Source organism: Erythranthe guttata, chromosome 10, assembly GCF_056151865.1.
Source record: "Erythranthe guttata isolate IM_541 chromosome 10, IM_541, whole genome shotgun sequence".
Taxonomy (NCBI): Eukaryota; Viridiplantae; Streptophyta; class Magnoliopsida; order Lamiales; family Phrymaceae; genus Erythranthe; species Erythranthe guttata.
The window spans coordinates 11,265,047-11,287,358 of record NC_142542.1 but is presented as its reverse complement, the minus strand read 5'-3'; the positions used below and the strand labels follow the sequence as shown (position 1 = coordinate 11,287,358).

The 22,312-nt window shown below is 38.3% G+C and overlaps 2 protein-coding genes across 2 annotated transcripts; both read left to right on the top strand.

Annotated features, from left to right (window-relative positions):
• Positions 1-19,188: 19,188 nt before the first annotated feature.
• On the top strand, positions 19,189-20,556 carry LOC105953711 (L10-interacting MYB domain-containing protein-like). Its single transcript, XM_012977399.2, has 2 exons — positions 19,189-19,638; positions 19,720-20,556. The coding sequence occupies exons 1-2, from the start codon at positions 19,204-19,206 to the stop codon at positions 20,407-20,409; spliced, it is 1,125 nt and encodes a 374-aa protein (XP_012832853.2). The 5' UTR covers positions 19,189-19,203; the 3' UTR covers positions 20,410-20,556.
• Positions 20,557-20,580: 24 nt separating this feature from the next.
• On the top strand, positions 20,581-22,085 carry LOC148767510 (uncharacterized). The gene is made up of 3 exons (XM_088824647.1): positions 20,581-21,197; positions 21,279-21,426; positions 21,604-22,085. Exons 1-3 carry the CDS (start codon positions 20,610-20,612, stop codon positions 22,083-22,085), a joined length of 1,218 nt encoding a protein of 405 aa, XP_088680773.1. The 5' UTR covers positions 20,581-20,609.
• The last annotated feature ends 227 nt before the right edge of the window (positions 22,086-22,312 follow it).

Below are 22,312 nucleotides of genomic sequence, written 5' to 3'. Positions count from 1 at the left end.
TGACAGATATTCCAAGCACGTGCCACGTGTTTCCCAGCCATGTCGCTCAACATATATGCTCCACCTGTGAGAACCTTCTCCATTTTTTATGGTACTTCCCATCTCTCCATTAGCTTGCCCACTTATTTCAGTGTGTCAGCTTGTCTTAGGACCAAATCTCCTACCTGAAACACCCTTGCTTTGACTCTTTTATCATACGCGGCTTTGACCCTTGCTTTATTTGCCTCCATCCTGAGCCTGAGTTCCTCTCGTCTTCGAATTACGAAATCCAGGTTCCCTCGAAGACGTTCATTGTTGGCCGTTTGCTGAAAATTCATAATTCTGCTCGAGGGCATTCCCACATCGACTAGAGCTACTACCTCGGATCCGTAAACCATCGAGAAAAGGGCTTTCTCTTGTTGACTCCTTTGGTGTCGTACGATTCGACCATTGAACCGTGCGCAGTTCCTCTACCCAGTTGCCTTTTGTTTTCTCTAAGCGCTTTTTTATTCCCTCGAGTGGTATACGGTTTATTACTTCAACTTGGACATTTGCCTGCGGGTGCGCCATGGCCGCGAACCGCTACTTTATTCCTAAACTCTCGCACCAATCTTGCATTCTTTTTTAGTTGAATTGTGTTCCGTTATCTGAGATAAGGTTTTTGGCAATCCGTAGCGACAACAAATATTCTGCGAAAAGAATTTCATGATTTCCGAATCCGTTATTTTTGCCACTGCCACTACTGTTGGGTGTAAATACCTACAAGCAAGTGCACGTATCGTACAAGTAATATAGTGGACAATTAAGTCCGGATATCGATCCCTCAGAAAATATTTAATTACTTAATCCTAGACACTAAATCTTAGCAATTATTATCAAGCCCACCCTACACAGTCGACTTTAGAGAGAATTAACTAAATTAAACTAAAGCAAATTAAACAAATTAAAAAGACAAAAGCAAGAAAGCAATTAAAAGCGATGATTTAACGAGAGAAGGCAAGCCTAGGATTTAATTCTTCCCCCTATGTGATTATTACTCCCCCAATCCCTTCAATTATGCAAGCAATTAACTCGGATTATTAACCTAATATGCTAAATTAATCATAACCCGCTTCCGCGTGTATTATGATTCTGATACTCTAGATTCTTTTATTGTATTCCTACGTAATTAATTCTAGAACACAAGATTAAGCATAAATCTCAATAATGGCTACCTAAGAGATTAACTATATTCCTATATTAATACCACAAATGCTCTTCTACCACAGTTCTAATTATTAAGCCGATCTTCTGATTCATGCGATTAACAATAGCATAAAAACACATAAAGTGATCAAGTTCATGCACTTAATAAAACAAGTAGAAGAAATAATCCGGAATTAAAACTTGTATAAAATCGTAGAATTGGGTTCATAAATCCCACATAAGGTTCAAAATAAAATCCTAGAAATAAATAAATTAGCTATTCATGATTAAAGTAAAACAAAATAATAATTCATGAAAAGATAAACTATGTTTGTATTCTTCGAATTCTTCGTCTTCGTTGTTGCTTCTTTGCTCTTGAAATTACGTAAAAGATTCATATACAATTGTGTGCTTGACTTGGTCTTATATATGGTGGAAAACTTGGAGAAGAAGGTAGTTTCCTTGTGCAATTAGGATTCATTTATTGTGCCTTTACGACTTCTCGGACGGCCGTCTGCGATTTTGTATTGAAACTCGGACAGCCGTCTCAAAAGCAGAGACTGTCTCTGTTTCTCAGACGACCGTCTGAGTTTTAAGTGTATTTCTTAGACGGCCGTCTGGGATATATTTCTTCAGATTTTTTTTACTTTTTCACACTTTGCGCATATTTCTCCAATATTGCAGTTTTGACCCTTTATTTATCCAACTCATCAATTTGTACCTTAAATACAATAAATCAATATTTTAAGAATCAATTATCATTAAAACACACAAAAAGCTCGAATTAAAAGGTACGATTAAGTGTAAAAATATACACTTAACACACCCCCAAACTTGAACTTTTGCTTGTCCTTAAGCAAAATCTACTCATAAGCAAATAACTCAACTACCACATCTCATTACATAGAGTAATGATCAACTTCACGTTTTCATAACTTGTAATTATAATGAAAATTCTTAGGCATTCACAAGCTCAAAATTCAAAAGCACTTAGTCACTTACCATTGCCAAAAACGACAAATCATGCAATTGCTTCAAGCATCCAATATTTGTAAATTAAACATAAAAAGAATTTATGCTTACATGCATATGTTTGACTCCAAATACTCACCAAAATCTTCTACTCTACTAATATCAAATATTAAGCTATTGGGATCATTGGGTTTTTAGGCTTTCAATTGTTAGGCTCTTTGGTTCGAGGTAGAAAATATGGGTATATGTGGCTATTCTTCTTGAATTGAGGTGATTACGCCGAAATTCGAAAGATAGGTGTTTGAAACAATGAATTCACCTCTAAGGACTTCAATAAACTTGATTCTTAAGAGTTCAAAAGTCTCCACTTTTGCTCTTAAGACAATAGATCGAGCTTTAAAAATAACTCAACAACTAGTCCTTTGTTTTCCCCTCTAGTCTCTTCTTTTTCTTCTCTCTTTCTTTTAATTAGTTTTTGTTATATATATATATATATATATATATTCCAAAGAGGAAGAAGACGGACTTTGATAACAAAAATTCAACTGAACTCCAAGGGGTAATTTTTCAAGAATCTCCATCTATTCTACCTTGTACACATTGGCTAAAAGAAAGAACACCTTTTCTCCGTGGCTCAAATCAAGGTTCTAAGGATAATTTTGATAAAAAGGTCGGCTTGAAAGGCTCAAACGGTTCAAAGAAGGCCCAAATTATATTCCAAATCACTCACTACCCAGTACTTCGTATCATAAATTTCCTAAGGTGAGTTCTAAAACCGAACATAGCATGATCTATCACAAATCAATTCCAAGTTTAAAATACAAAGCATTCAACCAAAGCAATACACAAAGTGTGATTCCTAGCAATAATTCTTTTCTAAGTGCCGTTGAATTGAAAGCTAAACCAACATCTAACCCTTATCACACAAAACAAGTAATCTCATCATCAAACATTGATCATCTCTCATCATCACAATTCATCGATGCATTCGACTCAAGCAAAAATAATAAGAAATAAAAACATAGAAAATAAAATAACCTAAAGCATGGAAACTAAAGCAAATAAGCCCAAATAAATATTTTTCCATCCCCAAACTTAAAATTTTCATTGCCCCCAACGAAATTAGAACAAAGTTCAATGATAGAAAACATCTGATTTAGTCGGAATCGTTGTCTTCGGTTTTTTTTTTCTTTCCCAAAATGTGTTTCAGGTGGCCGTCCCGAGATATGAGCTAATTTTCGGACGGCCGTCTGGCAAGCAGAGACTTGATTTTCAAGTTTGAGACGGCCGTCTGGGATTTTGCTAAGCTTTTCGGACGGCCGTCTGGACCCTCTGACCACGTTTTCGACCCTGAAAATTAAAATTCAAATAGATTAATTAGAATGCATGCCTATTAAGTTAAAACAAAACATAAAACTAAACAGAAATACGAAAAACAATAAAGCTCGGTTTGCCTCCCGAGAAGCGCTAAGTTTAAAGTCTTCAGCCGGACATTGCTTCTTTATTTTCAAGCAAAAGTGACCGAAGTCACTTGGCAATCTTTACTCGCTTCCCAATACGGTTTGAGCCGGCTCCGTTTCACATTGAACGTACGATTCGAATCTCGCTCCTTTATCTTGACCACTTCGTGAGGAAGACTCTCTTGGACAACAAATGGTTCCGACCACTTTGATTTGCGCTTTCTTGGGAATAACCAAAAAACGAGATTTGCACAATAACACCAATTGTCTTTTGTGCAATTTCCCTTTGACTTTATCCTTACGGCCCCAATAGCTTGAATAGTCCTTCTCTCGTGGCTTGGTCGATTCTTTGGGTGGCAATTGTTGGTTATAATACCTACACGCAAGTGCACGTATCGTACAAGTAATATAGTGGACAATTAAGTCCGGATATCGAACCCACAGGGAATATTTAATTACGTAATCCTAGACGCTAAATTCTAGCAATTATTATCAAGCCCACCCTACACAGTCGACTTTAGAGAGAATTAACTAAATTAAACTAAATTAAAAGGCAAGCAAAAACAAGAAAGCAATTTAAAACGAAGATTTAATCAAGGTAAGCAAGCCTAGGATTTTATTCTTCCCCGTATGTGATTATTGCTCCCCCAATTCCTTCAATTATGCAAGTAATTAACCCGGATTATTAACCTGAGATGCTAAATTAATCATAACCCGCTTCCGCGTGTATTACGATTCTAATACCCTAGATTCAATTATTGTATTCCTACGCAATTAATTCTAGAACATAGCATTAAGCACAAATCTCAATAATGGCTACCTAAGAGATTAACTATATTCCTATGTTAATACCACAGAGGCTCTTCTACCACAGTTCTAATTATTAACCCGATCTTCCGATTCATGCGATTAACAATAACATAAAAGCGCATAAAGTGGGCAGTTTCATGAACTTAATAAAACAACTAGAAGAAATAATCCGAAATTAAAACTTGCATAAAATCATAGAAAATCGTTCATAAATTCCACATAGGGTTCCAAATAAAATCCTAGAAATAAGAAAATTAGCTACTCATGATTAAAGTAAAAACGCAAATAAAATAAATCATAAACGATAAATCTTTGCTTGGAGTCTTCGAATTATTCGTCTTCGTTATTGCCTTGTTGCTCTTGAAATGGCGTAAAAGATAGATCCCCAATTGTGTGCTTGCCTTGGTCTTATATAGGGTGAAAAACATGGGGAAGAAGACAGTTTCCTTGTGCAATTAAAATCCCTTTACTGCGATGCCTCGTGATCTCGGATGGCCATCCCACATTTTGAACTAAAACTCGGACGGCCGTCCGAGCTTTAAAACTTCATATTTTTGAATTTTTCACTTTTGGCCCATATTTTCTCCAAAATTGCAGTTTTGACCCCATACTTTTCCAATTCTTCAATTTGTACCTAAAATACAATAAATCAACTTTTTAAGCACCAATTATCGTTAAAACAAACTAAAAGCTCAAATAAAAAGGTACGATAAAGTGTAAAAATATACACTTAACACACCCCAAACTTGAACTTTTGCTTATCCTCAAGCAAAATCTACCAATAAGCAAATAACTCAACTACTACATCTCATTACATAGATCAATGATCAACTTCACGTTTTCAAAACTAGTAATTATAATGACAATTCTTAGGCATTTGCAAGCTCAAAATTCAACAGCACTTAGTCACTCACCATTACCAAAAACCACAAATCATACAATTGCTTCAAGCATCCAATATTTGCAAATTAAAGATAGAAAGAATTTATACTTACATGCATATGTTTGAATCCAAATACTCACCAAATTATTCTACTCTACTAATATCGAAAATTAAGCTACTGGGATCATTGGGGCTTTGTGGCTTTCAATTGTTAGGCTCTTTGGTTCGAGGTAGGAAATATGGGTATATGTGGCTATTCTTCTTGAATTGAGGTGATTATGCCAAAATTTGAAAGATAGGCGTTTGAAACAATGAATTCACCTCTAAGGACTTTAATAAAACCGATTCTCTAAAGTTCAAAAGTCTCCACTTTTGCTTTTGAGGCAATGGATCGAGCTTTCAAAAATAATTTCAACAATTAGTCCTTACTTCTCCCTTCTAGTCTCTTCTTCTTATATATATATATATATATATATATATATATATATATATATATATATATATATAGAAGCATATATATTTGTCTTCTTTTTTTCTTTTTTTTTTCTCTAAAATACCTTTTGGGTAAACTAAAGATCTATCGGCTAATTGAAGAGTGATAGCCGTCGGTTCAATTTCTCCTAACCCAAGATTTTTAAAAGTAGAATAAGGCATAAGATTAATGCTAGCGCCTAAATCAATGGGCGATCTAAAATTTTTACCTCCTATAGTACAAGGAATAGTAAACTTACCAGGATCGCCGAGTTTTTGTGGAAGGGGCCGAGTAAGAATTGCACTAATTTGCTCCGTGAGTTGGATCATCTAGTTCCCTTGCAATTTCTTACCTTTCGTCACATGGTCCTTGAGGAATTTTACCCACTTTGGCATCTTTTGAAGTGCTTCAATGAAAGGAATATTTATGCGAATTTCCTTCAACTTGTTCAAAAATCTTTGATATTCGGCATCGAGCTTGTTCTTTATAAACTTTTGAGGATAAGGAATTAGAGGGACTTGTGAAGCCACCATTGATGGTGGCTCTTCATGAGTTGATTCTTTTTCCTCATTCACTTTCGGCTTCTCGATTACCGTGTTTCTCTTCTCTTTTCGTGGGGCTTCCTACAATTGCTTACAGTTCTTCAAGGTGGACTGCATGGCACGTCTCGACCTCGATCTTTTTCGTTAGAAATCTTTGTGGATATGGGATTGGTTCCACCCATTCAGCTACAATGACTTGGGGCTTTATTTGAATTTCTTTCCTTTTCTCGATCTTGACATCGATAGCTTGGCACGTCTCGAACTTTTGCTTTCGAGGATCTTCCGTATTCGATGGCAATGCTCCCGCCGGACGGTTCTCTTGATTCACAACGAATTGAGCAAATTGATTCAACAAATTCCGCAGCGAGGCTTGGGTAGCGGTCATAAATTGGGCCAATATCTCATCCGTGTTTGATTTTTGGGCCAGTGGATTGTTGCCTTGATAGCTTTGTTGAGGAGGGGCTTGATTTTGGAATTTACCTTGAGGTCTTTGATATCCTTGGCCTTGTTTATTTCCTCCATATTGCCCTTGTGATCTCCACCCTTGATTTTGGAATTGACGAGGTGCGTTATTAACGTAATTGAGCGATTCCACATCTTGTTGGAATTGGAGCGTGTAGTGATTTCCACCGCAAATTTCACAACATGGAGAATCAACGGCTTGGACTTGTTGTGGTGGATTTGCTTTGATGTGTTGTAGAAGGAGTTGATTTTGTTGAGAAATTTGGGTCACTTGAGCTTGAAGGGCCGTAATTGTTGGGGATCGTGCATGTATACGCAGCGGAATTTAAATTTTTTAGATCGAACTAGTTTCGATTACATGCATAAACTAATCACATAGCCAACGTACCTTAACGCTTCCGCCATACACATGGTAATTATCGATTTTTATCATGGCATATAAATCCGAAAAATATAAAACATGCCAGTTCACATAATTTCGTAAATCATGATAACAATTAATTCACAACATCAACATGCTTGCAAATAAATCATAAATCCAAATTTACAATATATTACGAGAGGTTTCGGTTTACCTTTTGAAGCGTGGGGTTTCGACGAATCGAAACCTAAAACCGAACACGTACAAGCTGCGAATTACCAATCCTCGGGGCAGCAACTCACGGCTGGAGCAAACTGGTCCAGCAGGTGGCGGACGGCGGCGCGTGCTGCGTAACGGCGGCGCGTGCGACTTCAGCGGCGGGGCAGCGGTGTTCCTCTCCTCCAATCAGGTTTCACCTCGTATATTTTGACCCACTTGAACTACAGCACTAGATGTAAACGAGTTAGATAAACAACAAAGAATAAACGAAGGAGTAGAGAGGAGAAAACCGGCGACAAGCGGCGGCGATCGGCGGCGGCGCGGCAGGGCAGCGGCGGCCGAGAGAGCTGAGCGGCTAGGGCTGGACGGCTAGGGTTTTGGGGTGTAAAAATCTGATCTCAAACTCTTGTTTGAGGTCTATTTATACTAAGGTTTTCAACCCTTGTGGGTTTAAGTCATTGGGCTTGACCCACTGATGCATTAAGCCCATTCCCTCGTCGGCCTTGTTTCTAACAAACGATCGTTCACAAAATTATAACAAAATTATATTTGTGACGAGCTTAAAGTCCTCGTCGATACGAGTGCCTCTTCGAAATTTCCAATTTCCAAAATTGGAAACTTCCACTTCAGTGGACCTGCTAAATCGGGAAACTTCCCAATTTAGAAAGTTCACTAAATTCCGCATGTCTCTCTTTCTCTACGTTTATTCCGATTCGCAATCCACAATTACGAATATTGGATTCAATCATATCGACATCCAATCGTTCAAAGATTAACATATTAATATATGCTTGTTGTTATCAAGGATCTATATTACACGAGAAGTGTGACCCTCAATGGTTCAGGTGTATGCTAGCCGTGGGCTCACAACTCTTTGTGATTCGAACAACACATTGTTCTTATACGAACTCCTCCCAAGAGTCCGGATTAGAGTAAAACTCATTTTACCTAATCCCCGATCAAATCGGTGCCCAACGAATCAAGATTGGCGTCTAGCAACTACGCATCATGATTCCCTAGATACAAGTGAAGTGCCTGCAAGAACCTTATGATATAGTTAGCGTACAGTACGATCCCTTCGCAGCACATGTCCCGATTGAACTAGAGGCATTGGTTCACCGAGACCTCTTATAAAGTTCAATAACCGTGCGAACGTTCTAGGTATTATAAATCCGTTCGTGTGCGACTTAGGGAAACACATTTCCCTAATCACCCCACTATCAACTCTGGCCAGAGATTCCTTGGACTATAAACCGTCAGAACACACAGGACATCCATGACTACTCAAGCGCTCGAATCCCCTACTACAATGCACAGACTTCACACTAGATTTCGGATTGCACGAACGTTGGCCCTTGGAGTGGTCCGCTGTGGGACTTAGGGACAGGTCACGATACAATCGGTCCTCTAGTGAAGTCACGGTGATGTCTGGGTCTTACGGAATAATGGTGTACAACTATATCTTAGAAACCTATTACTCGATGAATGAGAACCACTTATAGATTTCTAGGGCGAGGGAGTTCAGTGAACTCATCTAGTATGAGCACCCACTCAAGTATGCCGATGTCACAACACCGAGGACTGATGAGACACATTACACATACACTAAGTGCTAGTCTCAAAAGGGAAAGACCGGTATCCTCATTATTGGCGTAACCCATTGACTAGTAACAAGGTTTAACAGTTACATTACATTGCTGAGTTATCTCACGATTCTACTAGATCAACTCACAGTAATAGAGTAACTCGTTAGGACTATATCTATGCTGCTTGCATGGGATAAGAGATATAGAATGCCAAATGAAATATTTTATTATTACGAACGAAAAACGATTGTTTTATTATAAGAAATAAGATAAAGACCACAGCCACAAGTTGGCTTCTTGGTCACCTACTCTAACAATCTCCCACTTGACCTAAAGACAACTACTCATAAATCTAAGTCCCATCGACTCTCGATGTTTCTCGTGGACTGATCCTGACAATGGCTTGGTGAAGGGATCTGCAATATTGTCCTCCGAGGTGACTTTGTCTAGCTTGACTTCACCTCTCTCTATGATCTCTCGGATCACATGGTATTTTCTCAGCACGTGCTTCGACTTCTGATGAGCTCTTGGTTCCTTAGCTTGCGCTACAGCTCCGTTGTTATCGCAGTACAGCCGTACTGGATCGCTAGCGTTTGGAAATACACCCAACTCTTGGATGAATTTCCTAATCCATGATCCTTCCTTTGAAGCATCTGATGCTGCAATATATTCAGCCTCGGTGGTGGAATCAGCCGTCGTGCCTTGTTTGGAACTCTTCCAACACACGGCACCCCCGTTGACTTTGAATATATACCCCGAGTTTGACTTCGAGTTATCCACGTCCGATTGAAAACTAGAATCCGTGAAGCCTTCTAATTTCAACTCGGTATCCCCATAGACCAAAAACAAATCTCGAGTTCTTTGCAAGTACTTGAGAATGTCCTTCACAGCCTTCCAATGGGCTGCGCCGGGGTCGGACTGATATCTGCTTATGACGCTCACAGCATACGCAATATGAGGTCGTGTACACAGCATGCCATACATTATGCTTCCTATAGCGGATGCATAAGGTGTCCTTTTCATCTCCTCGATTTCCATTTGCGTTTGAGGACGCATGGATTTCGAGAGACGAACCCCATTGGACATTGGCAAGAATCCCTTCTTGGATTCTTCCATGCTAAACCGTTTAAGAACGGTGTCTATGTACATGGATTGGGACAAGCCAAGCAATCTCCTCGATCTATCTCTATAGATCCGTATTCCCAATACGTAGGATGCTTCTCCCAAATCCTTCATCGAGAAACGTGTGGATAACCATACTTTAGTTGACTGCAACATCCCTACATCATTCCCAATGAGTAGTATGTTATGAACATAAAGTACAAGGAAAGTCACTGCACTCCCACTAACCTTCTTGTAGACACAAGGTTCCTCCGGGTTTTTCACAAATTCAAACTCTTTGATAGTTGTGTCGAACCTTTTGTTCCAACTACGGGATGCTTGTTTCAATCCATAAATGGATCGCTGGAGTTTGCAAACCTTTTGCTCATCTCCAGAAGATATGAAGCCTTCCGGCTGCGCCATGTAAATTTCTTCCTCAATGTCCCCATTAAAGAAAGCGGTCTTCACATCCATTTGCCATATCTCGTAGTCATACCACGCAGAAATGGCCAGCAAAATCCTAATGGACTTAAGCATAGCAACTGGAGAGAAGGATTCCTCATAGTCAACTCCTTGCTTTTGAGTATAACCCTTCGCTACCAATCTAGCCTTGTAGGTCGATACCTTTCCATCTACTCCAATTTTCTTCTTATAGATCCACTTGCAGCCTATGGGAACAATTCCCTCGGGTGGATCTACCAAGGTCCATACCTTGTTGGAGTACATAGAGTCCATTTCGGATTTCATGGCATTTAGCCAATGTCCCTTGTCTGTATCCGATACAGCTTCGTTGAAAGTTCTAGGATCACATCCTTGGTCAACTTCATCAACGAGGAATAACCTATCGGGCGCTCTCCGAACTCTTTCGGATCTACGCAGCGACGGTTCAGGAGGTATGTTAGTGGTTTGTTGAATTGGTTCATTATCTGATTGTTGTGCTTGAACATCAGATTGTGGTTCTCGAACTTCTTCGAGATCAACTACACTGCCCTTTCTATCCGATACAAATTCCTTCTCAAGGAACACGGCATTTCTCGAGACGAACACCTTAGCCTCGGAAACATAGTAGAATTCGTATCCCATGGAATCCTCGGGATACCCCACAAAATAGCATAGGTCGGATTTTCCATCCAACTTATCTCCCACTAGCCGCTTCACGTAAGCGGGACAACCCCATATCCTAATATGTTTAAATGTGGGTTTCTTGGAGTGCCAAAGTTCATAAGGTGTGGAGTTAACTGCTTTGGTATTAACCCTATTCAGCAAATACACGGCAGTTAGGAGTGCATGACCCCACAGGTATGCCGGTAGCTCGGTGAACCCCATCATAGATCGAACCATGTCTAACAGTGTTCGATTCCGACGTTCGGAAACTCCATTAAGTTGAGGAGTTCCAGGAGGAGTCCATTGAGACAGAATCCCATTCTCTTTAAGATAGTCTATAAACTCAGTACTTAAGTATTCGCCACCACGATCGTATCGTAGTTTCTTAATACGTCTACCGAGTTGGTTTTCTACTTGGTGTCTAAAATCTTTGAACCTTTCAAAAGTTTCAGACTTATACTTCATTAAGTACACGAAACCATACCTAGAATAATCATCGGTAAAGGTAACGAAGTAGTTAAAACCACCCCTAGCACTAACGCTTAGTTGACCACACACGTCTGAATGGATCAAATCCAAAAGACCCTCGGCCCGTTCCATCTTCCCTTTGAAGGGAGTCTTGGTCATTTTTCCTTTAAGGCAGGATACACAAGTTTGAAGTGATTTAACGTCCTCCAAGGAGAACATTCCTTCACTAACAAACTTGTTCATCCTTCTCAAGGAAATGTGACCTAGTCGAGCGTGCCAAAGTTGTGCGGGGTTAAGACTTATATCTTTTCGTTTTGCTGATATAACGTTAATTGGTATTTCACTTGGATTCAGTTCATATAAGTTGTTTATAAGTTGTCCCTTACAAATCATATTTTGTTCCTTTTGTATAATGCAAATCGAATTTCCAAAAACAAAAGTAAAACTTTCATTATCCAAAACAGGAATAGAAATAAGGTTTCGAATAAGTGACGGAACAAATAAACAATTGTTCAAAACAATGGAAAAATAGAATCCAAAACAGAAAGATAAATTGTCCCAATGGCTTCAGCAGCAACCCTTGCTCCGTTGCCCATTCTTAGGTAGGTCTCACCCACATTAAGCTTCCTACTTCTTGTCATGAGCTGCAAATCATTACAAAGATGTGAGCCACAACCAGTATCCAATACCCAAGCAGAAGATTTAACGGACAAATTAACTTCAACTAAATACGTACCCTTTTCAGAACGTTTCTGATCGAGGTAAGCCTTGCAGTTGCGTCGCCAATGGCCCTTCTTTCCACAATGATGGCAAGCGTCATCAACTTGCTTGGTGACCTTGTCATTCTTCACTCCGCTCGACACGCCCTTCTCAAGTTTCTTGCTCGGGCCGAAACTCCTTCCTTTCCTTTTCTTCTGGAAAGAACCTTTCTTTGCAGAAGGAGCAACTAGGAGAACTGATTTCTCCTTCTTGATCGTGGACTCATAGCTGACCAACATGTTCAACAACTCATCCAATGGTGGATCGAGCTTGTTCATGTTGAAGTTCACTATGAACGATTCATAAGAACTAGGAAGGGACAGTAGGATCAAATCCACCGAGAGCTCGGCCGGGAGGGTGACATCAAGGTTCACCAACTTCTCAAGGAGAGTGATCATCTTGAGACCGTGTTCGTGGACCGAAGCCCCTTCACGCAGCCTCATGGTGATCAACTCCTTGGTAGCTGAGTACCTCGATGCCCTAGTATTCTCACTGTACATGCTTTCAAGATGATGCTTGATATCATAAGCATGCACGTGAGACTCATACTTCCTCGCGAGCTCTGGCACCATGGATGCTAGCATGTAGCACCTCGCATGGAGGTCGTCCTTCTTCCATGCCTCGAAAGTGGCAGTCTCGTCAGCAGTAGCAGTCGCAGGAAGAGCAGCGGGGGGACGTTCATTGAGCACATAGAGACGCTCCTCGACTTGGAGCACAAGTTTCAGATTGCGAAGCCAATCCAAATAGTTTGGACCGGTGAGTTTGTTTTGGTCGAGGATTGAGGAAAGGGGATGTTTGGACATTGTTGCTGAGAAAATTTTAAGAAGACAATAATTAGAGTTTAGTTCGTAATAATCGTTACAATTAAAATTTTGGACTTTTATGTTTTAATTGTTCTCCCACTAATTTTATCGAATTCCACCACCCTCTAGCAGACAATCGAGAAAACTTATTTTTCTTTAATGGGCTTTAGGTCCAATAGCGCTAATGTAACCCGTAGTTAATCTATCCCGATTACATAAGCCTAAAGGTAGAGTACTATCAATCACATCACTATGTGACCCTAAAGTTCGATTTACCTCACACTTGATGATGACCTAAGTTAATCTAGCGAATATCAAAATCTTCGTGTGTCAAGTCTAGCCTACCAATATGAGATGTCATAGATCCAACTATATCAAACTAATGCAATCCCTAGTTAATCTAGCCGACCACATTAATCCAACATAATTTTATCTATGACCGTATCTCCATCTAATGTCAATTAAATTACAGCTTATCCCACAATAGCACTCCCCGCTAACACGGCTTACTGCACTATCATGAGAGGCTACACATAATTTAATTGTTGGTAGAAGGAAAGAAAAATTCAACAATTTGGTTTTTCTTTATAGCTTGATAATTATTCTTGATTAAGAATGAGGGATTTTGTTTTTAAATCTTATTAGCTCATCGGAAGTTTTCGGTTATGATCGTTTGTGATTCCTACAACTATGTTCTCTAGGTATGTGGAAACGCATATTGATCCTAAGAGAGACATACGATCATCATCGTACTTAATCACAATTATTCATCTCATGAATGAATTAATTAATACGATAAATTGCAAATATAATTAACGGACCTCCTTCATTCATAAATCATTCAAATAAGAATGAAGTCCATTAATTATTTGCTATCTAATTTGTGTTCCATTAATTAAACTAATTTAACGATTAAATTAAATAATTAATCCAACACTATTCTTTGAATTCAAATTAAATTAATGGATCAATTATCTAATTTGGGTTTAATTGATAAATAATTTCAAAAATTAAAAATCAATTAATTTTTAATATTAATTTCAGAAAATCAAATTAAATTTTTTTTTTTTGTTGTTGTGCTGACCGGACCGGTTCAGTCAGCTGAAAAACAGCAGCAAAAATCGAATTTTTCAAAAATTAAAATTTTTATATTTTCTGAAATATTCAAAATATTTAATTAATATTAAACCACCCAATTAGATAACACCAATAATTCAACAATTCAACAAATCGAAGCATGCTTTCGAAAACAATAAACACGTTGACAAATAAACGATTAACCCGTGGCTCTGATACCACTGTTGGGGATCGTGCATGTATACGCAGCGGAATTTAAAATTTTAGATCGAACTAGTTTCGATTACATGCAAAACTAATCACATAGTCAACGTACCTTAACGCTTCCGCCATACATATGGTAATTATCGATTTAATTGAAAAACGCGTAAAACCGAAAATTACGAAACATGCTTATACTTCATTTCACAAAATCGAAACATGTAATCACGTATTACTCATATTGATCCTAAGAGAGACATACAATCATCATCGTACTTAATCACAATTATTCATCTCATGAATTAATTAATTAATACGATTAATTGCAAATCTAATTAACGGACTCCCTTCATTCATAAATCATTCAAATAAGAATGAAGTCCATTAATTATTTGCCATCTAATTTGTGTTCCATTAATTAAACTAATTTAACGATTAAATTAAATAATTAATCCAACACCATTCTTTGAATTCAAATTAAATTAATGGATCAATTATCTAATTGGGTTTAATTGATAAATAATTTCAAAAATTAAAAATCAATTAACTTTAATATTAATTTCAGAAAATTCGAAAATATATATATATTTTTTTTTTTGTTGTGCTGACCGGACCGGTCGGACCGGACCGGTTCGGTCAGCTGAAAAACAGCAGCAAAAATCGATTTTTTTTCAAAATTAAAAATTTTAATATTTTCTGAAATATTCAAAATATTTAATTAATATTAAAACACCCAATTAGATAACACCAATAATTCAACAATTCAACAAATCGAAGCATGCTTTCGAAAGCGATAAACACGTTGACAAATAAACGATTAACCCGTGGCTCTGATACCACTGTTGGGGATCGTGCATGTATACGCAGCGGAGTTTAAAAATTTTATATCGAACTAGTTTCGATTACATGCATAAACTAATCACATAGTCAACGTACCTTAACGCTTCCGCCATACATATGGTAATTATCGATTTAATTGAAAAACGCGTAAAACCGAAAATTACGAAACATGCTTATACTTCATTTCACAAAATCGAAACATGTAATCACGTATTACTCATGCTCGCAAATTAATAATCATACAAACATGTTCGAATCGAATTACTAAAGTTCCGATTTAATTACCTCTTGTAGCGTGCGATTTCGACGAATCGAAATCCTAGAACGAGTCACGTACAAGCTGCTAATTACCAATCCACGGGGCTGCAACTCACGGCTGAACCAAGCTGATCCAGCAAGCGACGAACGGCAGCAGCAGCGGCGGCGCGTGGCAGCGGCAGCGGCGGAGCGTGAGCGGCGTATCGGCGCGTGCGGCGGTGCGTGGATTCGTCGGGGCAGCAGCTCCTCTCCAATTAGGTTTCACCTCGTATTTTCGACCCACTCGAACTACAGCACTAGATGTAAACGAGTTAGACAACAACAAGAATAAAACGAAGGAAACGAGAGAAGAAAAACCGGCGGTTTTCCGGCGGTGGTCGGCGGTGGCGCGCCGGTGGAGCAACGGCCGAAGAGGGGAGCGGCTAGGGCTTGAGCGGCTAGGGTTTGGTGCTGAAAATCTGATCTCAAACTCTTGTTTGAGATCTATTTATACCTAGGGTTTTCAACCCTAGCGGGCTTAAGTCATTGGGCTTGACCCACTGATGCATTAAACCCATTCCCTCGTCGGCCTCGTTTCTAATAAACGATCGTTCACAAAATTATAACAAAATTATATTTGTGACGAGCTCAAAGTCCTCGTCGATACGAGTGCCTCTTCGAAATTTCCAATTTCCAAAATTGGAAACTTCCACTTCAGTGGACTTGCTAAATCGGGAAACTTCCCAATTTAGAAAGTTCACTAAATTCCGCATTTCTCTCTTTCTCTACGTTTATTCCGATTCGCAATCCAAAATTACGAATCTTGGATTCAATCATATCGACATCCAATCGTTCAAAGATTAACACATTAATCTATGCTTGTTGTTATCAAGGATCTATATTACACGAGAAGTGTGACCCTCAATGGTTCAGGTGTATGCTAGCCGTGGGCTCACAACTCTTTGTGATTCGAACAACACATTGTTTTTATACGAACTCCTCCCAAGAGTCCCGATTAGAGTAAAACTCATTTTACCTAATCCCGATCAAATCGGTGCCCAACGAATCAAGATTGGCGTCTAGCAACTACGCATCATGATTCCCTAGATACAAATGAAGTGCCTGCAAGAACCTTATGATATAGTTAGCGTACAGTACGATCCCTTCGTAGCACATGTCCCGATTGAACTAGAGGCATTGGTTCACCGAGACCTCTTATAAAGTTCAATAACCGTGCGAACGTTCTAGGTATTATAAATCCGTTCGTATGCGACTTAGGGAAACACATTTCCCTAATCACCCCACTATTAACTCTGGCCAGAGATTCCATGGATTATAAACCGTCAGAACACACAGGACATCCATGACTACTCAAGCGCTCGAATCCCCTACTACAATGCACAGAATTCACACTAGATTTCGGATTGCACGAACGTTGGCCCTTGGAGCGGTCTGCGGTGGGACTCAGGGACAGGTCACGATACAATCGGTCCTCTAGTGAAGTCACGGTGATGTCTGGGTCTTAAGGACTAATGGTGTACAACTATATCTTAGAAACCTATTACTCGATGAATGAGAACCACTTATAGATTTCTAGGGCGAGGGAGTTCAGTGAACTCATCCAGTATGAGCACCCACTCAAGTATGCCGATGTCACAACACCGAGGACTGATGAGACTTAGTACACATACACTAAGTGCTAGTCTCAAAAGGGAAAGGCCGGTATCCTCATTATTGGCGTAACCCATCGACTAGGAACAAGGTTTAACAGTTACATTACATTGCTGAGTTATCTCACGATTCTACTAGATTAACTCACAGTAATAGAGTAACTCGTTAGGACTATATCTATGCTGCTTGCATGGGATAACAGATATAGAATGCCAAATAAGATATTTTATTATTACGAACGAAAAACGATTGTTTTATTACAAGATAAAAGGAAAGACCACAGCCACAAGTTGGCTTGTTGGTCACCTACTCCAACAGTAAACTTTCATGAAAAGGTTGAGGAGTTGAGGCCACGACGAGATAAAGTGGGGGGCTTGGGACATCGACCACTGGCGAGATCTTTCTTGTAAGGAGTTCTTGAAGAGAATTAATTGAAGCGCCTCTTGGGAAACGCCGTTTTGACGATGGGAATTACAGGTATCTAGAAAATTGGCAATGTGAAGATGGAGATCTTCACCCGCCAATCCACTAAATAGCCTGTTATTTTGGAGCATCGTCAAGAGGCCTTGCTTGATCTCAAAATTGTGCGCCTCAATGGGTGGATATTGGATGCTCGGGCGGAATCCGTCGAGAGTTGGGATTATGTAATCTTGAAGTGCCCGCGGCCTAGCTGCTGGCTGTAATGGAAGTTCAGGGGGTGGGTCTTGGATGCGAATTCCATTCGCATCGAGTAAATGACCCTGTGCGTCTCTGCGTTCTTCGTCCTCCATTATATTGTTTGCGCGTTGAAGTCTCCTAGCGGCTCGAAAAGTACGTTCGATTTCGGGATCAAACGGTTTTCTAGCAAGATCGAGTCTCCTGCGCATACACAGTACCTAAAACAAAAATAAAATAAAACAAAAATTAAATGGGTGAATCGTGAAAATTGTTCAAATCTAGAGCTAGAATAAAATAAATAATTAAAATATTCCCCGGCTACGGCGCCAAAAACTTGTTGGTTAAAATACCTACACGCAAGTGCACCTATCGTACAAGTAATATAAATGACAATTAAGTCCAGATATCGAACCCACAGGAAATATTTAATTACTTAATCCTAGATGCTAAATTCTAGCAATTATTATCAAGCCCACCCTACACAGTCGACTTTAGAGAGAATTAACTAAATTAAACTAAATTAAGGTGGTGTTTGCAAATGCTTTTGCAAACAGCTTATGAGCTTTTTTTGCCTCATAATCTATTTTTTGGTGTTTGTGGAACAAACTTCTACTTTTGCTTCTCTAAAAATAAGCTATTTTAAGCTATAATCTCAAAAGCAGGCTTGACCCAACTTTTTCGGTTGATGGCATTTCTGTAAATAAAAATAAGCTGTTTTAAATATTTTAATTCATTTTTACCCTTTTAATTAATTTAATTAATCCCCACGTTTACCCATCATTACCCTGTATTCACGTCAAAACCCTGTCACATAAAACCCTCCACCTCCACCTCCACCTCTACTCTGTTTAAGCAAGAAATTCACCGTCACAATCACAATAGGTATGAACCTTCATCTTTTTTTTTTCCGTGTTGTAGTTTAAGGATTAATAACATTAAATCTATATATTTGTGAATTACGCACCTGTGTTTTTCCTCAAATATATGTAGCAATTTGGCTTATATGATTTTGGGCTTTCTGATTTCTGTAAGAATATGGCTAAAATCTTGTTTCACTAACTTTGTGTTTTGAATATATATTTGATTTTGTTTTAATTTGAAACATTTGTCCTCATGTATTCTAACATGGGTTTTGCATATTTTTGTTTTCATGTACTTACGCAATATGTTGCAATCTTTGTGTTTAGCTATGGAAGCATGTATGAAAGGGCTTTTAGGAAGAAAGATATAATTTGCTTATCTGTAATCTACACATCAATATTAGTTTATCCAAATTATGGTCTATTTGATTATAATCATTCTTTAATATTAATCTTTAATTTTGTTTTATCAGCACAACACAGATTGTGTGTCTATGGGTTCTTCATTTAATTATTTTAACATCTCACCTACTGTTTCTGAGAATCTTTCATCGTATAACGACGAAGACTCGCATCCGATTAATGTCACTAGTCACAGAGTTCGTGTTGGTAAAAACTCTGACTCGGTCAAGGCTAATTGGGATAACAAAACTACAGAGGTATTCATTAGGCTGTGTGTCCAAGAAACCACAGCGGGAAATCGTCCTGGTAGCCACTTTAATAAAATCGGATGGGATAACCTCGTTAAAAAGTTCTCTTCAGCTACAAACCGCAACTACACAAGAATCCAACTTAAGAACAAATGGGATATAATGAAAAAAGAATGGGGTCAATGGAAAGCTATTTTACATGGTGAGTCGGGATTAGGCTGGAATCAAATAAAAGGCACCGTTGATGCAACTCCAGAGTGGTGGCATAAGAAGATACAGGTAGCTTGAATTTTAAAGAAATGTGTTTAATTTCTTTATTTTATTAAAGTAGTAATTTAAAATGTTTGGTTTGAATTTCAGGCAAATCCACTCGCAGCCAAATTTCGAGAGAGGGGTCCTTTGTGTCTATATGAGCAAGAGATGTTATTCTCGGATGTGATTGCAACTGGAACAAGTTCATGGACTCCAAGCTCTGGTATATTGCCACCCCACATGCAAGAGGAAAGAGAACAAGAATCTCAAGGTGAACCATTCGAGGATCTCGAAAGTGGATATCCGCAGTCCGAGCCTCCAATATATACACATACACCTACTGATGAAACAACCGAAATATCGACTGAAGTGCCAAGAGAAGCACCACCAACTAGTTCGATGAGAAAAAGCACTGAATTTCTTAATCGTATCCGTAAAAAGAAAATTAAGAAAGTCTCTAATGCTGACAAGATTTCAAAGTGTCTGGAAAGAATGGTTGATGCAATGGAATATGACTCATCTCGCCTTAATGGTGATACAAGGCGTCAATACAGCATACAAGAATGTCTCGAGATATTGGAGAATATGCCCGGAATTGATGAAGGTGGTCCTCTGTGGATGTATGCGACTCGCATTTTCTTAAAGCCAGCTATTCGTGAGTTGTTTTTGACCATAAAAAAAGATGAGATCCGCTTGAAGTGGCTTGAGGAACAAATGGAACGGGACATTAGACGCCGCACTACTTCAACTACATTAGTTCATGGTTCTCAAGAAAATGACCATGCATTATCTGGATGAAAGAGAACATTTGATTTAATACTCTAGAATTGGATGTTATTTTTTTTCTAATCTACTTTCTTGTTTGTTGTTGTTTGTTAAGAATTGAACTACTTTGGATGTTCATCCTATTTGGTTTGTTAAGATTTTTACGATTTATTTATTAAATGTCATGGCAGTTGAATTTATCTTTCTAAGTACTTTCTCTTATTATTGGCAGAATGGATGATACTGATGACGACTCAAACTCAAACATGGATTCTCTTTCTAAATCATCAGGTAGCCATGATTTAGATTCTTTAAGCAGTGATGAAGAAACAGAAAGTGTTATATCAACATCTAACAAAACCGGAGCTCAGGTTCTATATTCAATTTGTATCGCGGTCGTATCTTACTATCAAAACTATTTACATAAAACTCCGTGTCACAATAGAGAGTATAGCGGATGGGCTGCTTTGTTGTCTATTTTTAATGGAAATCCTCGACGTTGTAAGGAAAACTTAAGAATGAGAATAGAGACTTTCTTTCTACTTTGTAAGTTATTAGTTGATGAATATGGTCTTGTACCAATGAGAGGAGTTGCAGTTGAGGAACAGGTTGCTACATTCCTTATGCTAGTGGGTCCAAGATGTGGAAATAGGCAGTGTCAAGAAATGTTGCAAAGATCTGGATTTACAATAAGTAAATCATTTCACAGGGTCCTAAAAGCATGTACATTGATGTCCATCGACTGGGTTATTCCATTCACAGATAACTCTGTCACTCATAAGTACATTCGAACTAACAAGAGATTTTATCCTCACTTTAAGGTAATTTTCTTTGAAATAACGTTTTAAGTAAATCTTGTTCTTGTTCTTTATTTCTAAGCGACTAATATTCATTTTATTAAGGATTGTATTGGAGCAATTGATGGAACCCACATTAAGGCGGCACTTCAGAAGGAGCAACAAACTCCTTTTATTGGAAGAAAAGGAACTCCCACTCAGAATATTATGGTAGTATGTGACTTTGATATGTGTTTCACGTACGTATTTCCAGGTTGGGAGGGAAGTGCGCACGACACGCGAATATTTTATGACACTATCAGAAATCCGGAAAAAAAATTTCCAATGCCACCTCCTGGTTTGATTATTTTCAAACTCATATTTTTTTATATATTTTAGCTAATCTGTGTAGTGCATTCATTATATATGAGTCTTCTAATATTTGTGATAGGTAAGTACTATTTGGTTGATGCCGGTTATCCAAATATATCAGGATTTCTTGCACCATACAAAGGTGAGAAGTATCATCTTCCAGATTTTCAACGAGCTATTGCATATACTAATCAGTATGAAGTGTTCAATCATTTGCACTCGTCATTAAGAAGTACAATCGAACGAACATTTGGGTGCTGGAAAGGAAGATTTTATACAATAAAAGATGTGCCCGTCAATATTCCTTGGAAAGACCAAGTTGCGCTTGTCCCTGCTACAATGGCAATCCATAATTTTATTCGTAAAGTCGACGCACTAGATGAGGATTTCTTACAATATGACAATGACCCAAACTATTTGCCAAAGGACAGAAGTATTCCTCGATCTAATGCGAATTTTCATGGACCAGATTTGGGCGTCCGTGATGGTGGAATGGACAAAGTTAGAGACGATATTTGTACTTCTATTGCATTTTCTAGAATTGGATTACATATTCATTAGTGGTTAGGTGTAGTTATGTTTTTATTTTCTTATTGTTCAGATTTCAGGCTATTGTATTTGAATATATAAATTTAAATATTCCCCAACAATTATAAACTATTTGGTAGTAATCCATAATCGTATATAAAATCTAAAATAAGAACTTAGCAGAATTCATGATATATATATATATATATATATATATATATATATATATATATATATATATATATATATATATATATATA